We start from the raw sequence: 7,650 nt of genomic DNA, 5'->3' as shown, positions 1-7,650 counted from the left end.
AATAAGTTTTCACTGATATGGTTTATCAATCATATACAATTGTATATCATTGATACACTATTGTAAATCAAAAACAAAAAAAATATATAACAATTTGTCCAAAACAGATCAAATACAGTCCATAAAAAATTATAGACATCTTAGCTTAATATAGAGAATTAAATAACGAAAGTAATAAATCTCATGTTTCATCATACAAAATAAAAAGATTAAGCATTTCCATATTTATAAGATAAAACGGTGTTGATAAGTTTTCATTGATATAGTATATTACTGATATAATATCATGGATCAGAAACACGAAAAAAAAGCACAATCATTTGCTCAAAAAAAATTAAATATAGGTTATAAATTTTTTGAATATCTTAGCTTATCACGAAGAATTAAATATCCATCTACAATAAAAGTTTGAGGTGCATTCATCTTCGTGTAAGGAAGCTTAGCAATGAGACTCATTTACAAAGACACAAAATTGAACTACTCATCTTGGACATCTTTTGTAGAAGAATTCACTTATTAGGACAACAAGAAAACAATATGTGAATAACTGAATATCATCTTGATTCCTTACTCAGTCCACCACAAAAAGGAAAGAATTATTATGAAAGGAGAATAAATATGATGGACATGTGTGCAAATATTTGATTCAGTTAGTTAAAAGTTAAAATCATTTAATTAGTTATAAGAGATATATTCGTGAATTAATTTATGCAAAAAGTTTTAATAATATGTTTTTTCTATGGATAAAAAGAGAAAATAATCTCTAATAAATTTTGTGAATAAGCTATATTTTAAAATATTTAAAAATTTCATCCATAATTTATAAGAACTGTATTTTTCATTGCCATTGGACTAATTTACTTTAAATTAATTATCAATGTCATATATTTTAGTCTAGAAAGAGTATATAGTTATTACTTTCCCCCTCTCCTTCTATATACAAGTCATCAAACGGGTAATTTTTTTAAAAAAATAATTGTTTTGTGAAAAAAGATGGACTATTATTCACTTTTTTTTAATCTTATCATTTTACAATTTCTTATAAGGTAAGATATTATATATATATATATATACACACACATATACATATATATTGTTGGAATTTACCGATCTATCCTTGACGGGGAATTGGGTCATTATGTTAGGACAATCAATGGTGATGTATTCCAGAATTATGAGAGTTGACGAAAATCATAAGTTAATGATAGATTAATTGTTGATTAATTCCAAAATAGGAAATGATTCTTTTGCAATTAATGTTATTATTTCAATCAATTTATTCCCACTACTAAAAGGGGAGTCAATGTCCCCTTCTCACACAATAAATAGATGCGGATAGTCAAAGAAAGAACTTATCCTCAATTAGTATTCATTCTTCCTCTGCCTCTATTTTTTTTATCGGATAAATTCTATCATGTCCAAATCCGACATGACTCTAACCTGACTCTATTTTTTTGAATATTATTTATTTATAATGTTCCTTCACACACACAAATATATATATATATATATATATTAAATGTTTTTAAAGATAGTGCATTTGATAAAAAATAACTTGAAAAATTGATTTATTTTTCAAAATATTTCAGTAACTTATTGACAGTGCATGTGTGTGTGTTTGATGAAAAATGCAAAAATCAAACACGAGCTACCTAGTAGCAGTTACTACAGTCTTCCTTAATTACTTCAATAGTTAAAAATATTCAGATTAAAGTTTATTTTTGTCCCTAAACCGCGCCCTTGTAATCATCCAGTGTCCTCTTTACTTTTTTGGTCCAATCAACCCCTTAACCTTTCAAAAACAGATCAGCCAGCATCCTTCTATTAAATTGTTGAACGTTGACCGTCAAGTGTATGTGTGTGGACTATTTTTGCCCATGTGTATATCACTCACATCCCCCACTTGGCAAATGAGTCAGATCTTTTTTAAGGAAAAAAATTACTCCCTCTCCTTCTGGCCAAAATATCCAAAAATTCAACCCAGAAAAAGCAAGCAGAAATCGAACCGAAAACTCACAGTTATAAGCAATCAGAAATCGAACCCAAAACTCGATCATTGAACCAAAATAAAAGGCAATCAAAATAAACCCAGTCACAGTCAAAAGCAAGGAAAAATAAAAGGCAGGAGCAACAACCAGTCACCACCATCAGAAAACACAAATCACAGACAAGAGGAAGGAGGAAGATGGAAGCAAAAAATCTAGAAAATCCGAACCCTATGTTTTTTTTTTAATTCTTGGACTCTTCGAACGGCGATAGTGACTCCGCAGGACGTGGCGACGAACAGGTACTCGACTCCTCAGCGACGGCGACTCCTATACTTGGTGAACGGTACTTCGTGCTCGGCTGACCTAGAACTAGTTTTACAGATCTAGAATGACGCATTCGAGCTGCAGGTGATAGGTTTGGGGTGGGGGCTCTCGACAGTCTGCGACGCTACAAGCCGGAGGAGATGGGTTTATGGTGGGGGGCTCTTGACGGTTTACGACGCTGCACGCTTGAAGAGATGGGTCCTGGGTAGGCGGACGATCTGCGCTGCTGGAGGAGGCAGATGGGTTGGAGGGGAAGGGGCTTCAAGCTCGGCTGCGGATGAGAGAACATGGGAGAGGAAGATGGAAGAGAGAAATGAAAGGACCGCATAAGCAAAGATGGAGGCAAGAAAAGACACCTCACATGACACCTGCAAATCACTTAACGTCCGTGGCTTGATGCTGGGTGATTCAATGTTAAAAGTTTAAGTAAATGACTGAACCCAAAAAGAAGTACAAGATACTGAGTAGTCTTGAAAATATAATTTAGAAAAAAAATAAATTTTAATCCAAAATATTTTTAAAACCCAATTTTTACTCATGTAGTATAATATATTCTCTCATATTTATTTAATTCTACACATTAAATATTTGCATTTTGACGACGTCCCTTGGCAGACAACCAACCATGTACTTGTAGTTCGACTTTGTAAGAACTTCAATTGATTTGAAGTTGAACAGCGAGACCTCCTTTTTCAGGCCTTGTTTCCCCTCATACATTACACTTGTCCACACTGCTTCCTCTTGATAATTATGCTATTTCATCTTTTTCGTTTTGTAAGTTCCGGCTTCTTTTCACGAGACTTTTTCTTTCACTAATTCAAAGTCAAAACTTACCTTTTATTCAGAAATTGTACCTCGTAGATTCTATTTGTTTTAGGGAAATTGCACTACAGGCCTCCAAAGAGGCAAAAATTGCATTGGAAGCCTAATAAATTTTGTTATTACATTGCAAGACAAAAGGCTTTTCTTGCAATTGTTCTTGAGAGCATGATTTTGTCCTTGTATGATTTAAAAATTCAGATCATGCACAAGTCAATGTTCATCGATGTAGAACACAATATCCATGCATGTTTAATTAATCAATAAATTTAATAAAATGTACAAATAATGCACATGATATATAATACAACGTCCATGGATATACAAACAATATTCATAAATTCTCATAACAATGTTCATATGTATATATTGTGTTGTGTATCAATGAATATCGTGTTATGTATTTATAAATATTACATTATAAATGCAAATAAATTAATATTATGTTGTACATCTATAAATATTGTATTGTGCATTCATAAATATCATGTTATACATTATTTGAGTTTTCAAATAATATAAGAACAAAATTTTACTTTCGCTTTTAATAAAATTTGTAACAAGAGTCCTTGAGCTTATAGTGCAATATCACAATGTATTAGATCCACAGTAAAATTTTTTGCTGATTTAGGACCTGCAGTGAGATTCTCCCTTTGTTCTAAGTGCAGCACGCACGTCAAATTAATTATAGTCATAATTATTTTAATTCTGAGAATGGGGAAATATTTCAAAGGAAAATAAACATCAGAACAAACATCCCCTCAAATACAGGAGAAAAGCCATACTACTTATCATTTAGAAATATTTATTGAGTTTTATACGTCTATTTAATATTGACTGGTTGACCTTGATTAAGCTACATAACTAAAAAAGTGAATTTTACATGAGCTTTTAACTTTGACTTCTCGGAAATACAGGTTATTCGCACATTTTTATCATCGTCCATCTCTTCATAAATTTTATGAAAATGGATAAGCATGTAGAAAGCTGGACTTTAAAATTTGTTAATCTAATGCGAACGTATTGAAGAGGTTGTGTTGAGCCCTATAAAAGCTACAAGAGGGTCCAGATTCTTCAGCTCGATAAGGTGGGCGCCGATATTTCCCCTTGTTTTATGCTCTCAAGTCTCCATCGTCCATCAACCATGCAACTGTGTCCTTGCCCCAATTAGCAACCCCCGTTCCATCAATACCTTCACTATTTAAATCTTCATACCAATGCTCTCTGTCCATTTCTTTATTTCTTCATTTCTTTTTTTATTCGGCGGGCCCATCTATGCATTCATTCATCCTGGACAAAAAGAATATGCTTCCCCATCCACAGAGCTCTTACTTGGTCCAACCGCCTCGAAAATTAAATGACTAACAAAGTCAAGTCAAATGTACCCGTGAAACAACTATTACCCAATTCCAAAAGAAAAATACTAGTACTCAACAATATCAATATTTTTTTTTTTTGAGCAAACAACAATATCAATATTTAACCCATCTAGATTTCACCTAAAGAGACGCACCGAGAGAAAGAGATACTATCACATGACTTGACAGGCATACATCATCAGAATTATGCTGTACAAAATTCAGGGAACCTAAATGCGGTGGTTAAGTGTTACAACCTTTCTGTATCATCCAAGGAACATAAAAACATATATCTGTGGTTGCTTTCTACTTACTTTTCAGCACACAAAATCCTTCTTCGCATGCTCTGTTTTTGTCAGTGAAACCACTCAGTTTGCATCTGCTTTCTGCGTGCTTGTACATTTGCAGTTTGCCCGTTTCTCGCTCAGAGTCTGCAGAATTTTATTTATCATGTCAGTTCAGGCGGAAACAAACTCATCAATTAGACCGTCATAATTCTGGGCAAACTTAATTTCTCTTTAGTTACCATGAACTGTTTCTGAAGATCTTTAATATACATAACAGCCAAGTCCAACATGTCTGCCGTGTTTGTTTGCTGCCAAGAACAAAATTCATGCAATGACAAACTTTCCATTCCACATACAGATAATAAACGGCGGAACATGAATCTTACCTTGTCCATGTTCGGGACGAGATCTTGTAACTTTTTCATTCGTTCACTGATACGAGTTCTTCTAACCTGTATCAGAAGTCAGAACTTGTTCTCAGAATCAACTAATCTAAACTTTATGTATTTCTCATATTTTTAGCAAAGGACTAATAACAACTTCATTCTGCTTGATACAAACAAGTACTGCCATATTTAACTGGCTTTAGTCGGGGGAAAAAAAAATCCTACCCTTTCTGCAATGCTTCGTGGATGAGTGGCACAGCCCCGCTTTGCCCTTATTTTACAAGGAACAGAATCTGGGAATTGAAGAAACTTCTCCACGGAAGCCATACGTGATGGGGTTTTTGGCAAACTCAAGTTATGCGATAATACATTAACCCGACTTCCAGGCTCAGCATTCTGAACACATCAACTTGTTTGTATCAAGAAGAGGGAAACCGAATAAACAAAACTGGGAGAAAATATATATATATATATATATATAAAACCAGGGGCCGTGAAGAATTGAGCAGCCGATATACATACCTGACCATCAGAATACAACTTTTCATTACTAGTTTGATGTCGTTTAAAACCAGTGAGATTTTCTGAGACATGTGATGTATCATTCCAGGAAGTATAAGGGAAGCCAGGGCCATAATACCGAGTATCACCACTGTTAGTTCCCACCCTCCCATTATCTGGGCTAGTTGCTCCAATACCCTCACATTCTATTTCAGAGATCTGGGACAGGGCTCCCAGGGAGGTACTTCTTGATGAGAAGCTAATCTCATTCTTCAATCCATTGATAGATGGAGTAAGTCCACCATCACTACTGCCGTTCACCCCACCATAGTTTCTCACCCCTTTCATGGGGCCATACCCTGCAATTTACGAATAACCTCTTGCTATCTTAAAAGGCCACGAAAATCAAAGATATTTTCCTTCAATAGTATCAGGAAAGAAACAGGGTCAGGTATCTATCCTCGCTTCATGGATCTCAATGAAATTGCGACCATTGTGTGCCAAATTTATTTTTAAAATTCCCAACCTTACGTTTATGAGTACATGACAGCCATGGAAAGTGATATGCGTTAAGAAATGAGAGAGAGTTGAGCTGGATTATAAAAATAGCAACCGCAGAGGCATATGCTATTCGATCACCAGATGCCAAATAATCATAAAACAGAATAACTGGTCTACACCAGTAACAAAATTTGTTCAATTCCTGAAGCTAAATTCCATGTGCTTCCAAAGCTCGATCGATCACACTATCAAATTGTGAAATCAAAGTTCAATGCAATATGATATGTTGCCTCTGCAATTTCTGTTTCTTAATTAATAAAATAATTGCAAGAACGCACAAAAAGATAAAAATTTGCTAAAAAGCAGCCTGCAAGGGAAGCAGAAGAAACACTGTACCATTTGGAAAGGAGATGTTCGAGAAAAGACCGGCAGGGGAGCTGCTTTGCCTAAGAAGAGGCAAAGCGAAGCCTTTTGGCCGAGTTTCGTGATCCATTCCCATTGAACCCATCAGTCCGAAGGAGCTATCCATGGAAGAACTATGCCTTGGATAGTGAGGTGGTAGCCCGCCGCCACTATAGCCTTGCTGGGAATTCATACGGTTCAGAGCAGCCTCTGATGGAGATTTAGAGGGTTTGTGTTCGGATTCAAATTCTTGAAAGCTTGGCGACGCCGTATCGTTCTTATTACTGTTGTTTGCGAATCTCGAAATTCGTCTCTCGGACTCAGCAGATTCGAGAGCTTGTCTGAAATTAGCAAGAAGCGAGCTGGGGGCAGAGCGGAACCGAGCCAATCCGGAATTGGATTGATGCTGTTGGTGCTGATAAGTCTGATGCGAATTCAAATCCATAAATGCTTCCGTTGTTCGCCCTGTTCCTGGTTATGATAGCTTTTCGCAAAGGTAAGAGTCACCCGGATATCACAAACCCGAGAATCATTATCTAAAAGACCCGCCGCTTTATCCAGTAAAATTCTGAGAATTTTTGTTGTCTTCTTCCTCCTTTTAACTTTCTGGGAGGAATTTTCAGCTTACTTTCTAAGCAGGGCGGGATAAGATCTTGTAAAAGAAGCATCCAAAGGGAACAAAACCCTAGATAGCTCAGGCGAGAAAGCAGAAAGCTGATTTGTGGCAGAATGGATACAAAGATGCAGTGAGGAGGACAGGCCGACTATATTGTATAGAGATGATTAACTGCAGCTTTAGAATTGCTTTGGAAGCAGGTAAAAGCACGTGAATGAAGAGCACAGAGACACGGAGCTAGAGAGAATGAAGAAAGTGAAGAAGGAGAGATCGAGAAGAGACGAAGGCTATATATTGGCGCTGGCGCTGTATGCAAGTTCAACCAATAACAAAGTACAGAAAGACATCCATTGATGTCCCATTCCCGAGTGCCTCTCTTTAGAGTCAGAGACTTACAGTGATCCATTCATTATTTCATTTTAATATTCATAAATACAAATACGCCCTCCGGCCCCACCACATCCTCTC

At 35.8% G+C, this 7,650-nt stretch overlaps 1 protein-coding gene across 3 annotated transcripts; it reads right to left on the bottom strand.

Moving 5' to 3' along the window:
- Positions 1–3,897: 3,897 nt before the first annotated feature.
- On the bottom strand, positions 3,898–7,574 carry LOC129304454 (transcription factor bHLH130-like). Of its 3 annotated transcripts, none has more exons than XR_008591691.1 (7): positions 6,561–7,574; positions 5,685–6,022; positions 5,388–5,558; positions 5,163–5,228; positions 5,016–5,084; positions 4,804–4,920; positions 3,898–4,492 (listed from the first exon to the last, which is right to left on the bottom strand). XR_008591691.1 is itself a non-coding variant. In XM_054944121.1 (6 exons), exons 1-6 carry the CDS (start codon positions 7,009–7,011, stop codon positions 4,858–4,860), a joined length of 1,158 nt encoding a protein of 385 aa, XP_054800096.1. In that variant the 5' UTR covers positions 7,012–7,573; the 3' UTR covers positions 4,531–4,857. The 3 variants fall into 3 exon arrangements, 1 of the variants encoding a protein (XP_054800096.1); XR_008591690.1 differs by having other exon boundaries at positions 3,898–4,476; XM_054944121.1 differs by lacking the exon at positions 3,898–4,492 and having other exon boundaries at positions 4,531–4,920; positions 6,561–7,573.
- Between the last annotated feature and the right edge of the window lie 76 nt (positions 7,575–7,650).

This window comes from Prosopis cineraria, unplaced genomic scaffold (assembly GCF_029017545.1).
Source record: "Prosopis cineraria cultivar Desert tree isolate PC_DT_omini unplaced genomic scaffold, ASM2901754v1 PC3, whole genome shotgun sequence".
NCBI classification, from domain to species: domain Eukaryota; kingdom Viridiplantae; phylum Streptophyta; class Magnoliopsida; order Fabales; family Fabaceae; genus Prosopis; species Prosopis cineraria.
The sequence above is the reverse complement of the archived record's forward strand: the minus strand, read 5'-3'. Positions and strand labels throughout refer to the sequence as shown.

Coding starts and splice junctions, on each gene's coding strand:
- LOC129304454 (XM_054944121.1), bottom strand. CDS start 7,011: ATGGATTTGAATTCGCATCAGACTTATCAGCACCAACAGCATCAATCC. Junction 6,023..6,560: donor GAACATCTCCTTTCCAAATG/GTACAGTGTTTC, acceptor CGTAAATTGCAG/GGTATGGCCCCATGAAAGGG. Junction 5,085..5,162: donor TCGTCCCGAACATGGACAAG/GTAAGATTCATG, acceptor TGTTCTTGGCAG/CAAACAAACACGGCAGACAT.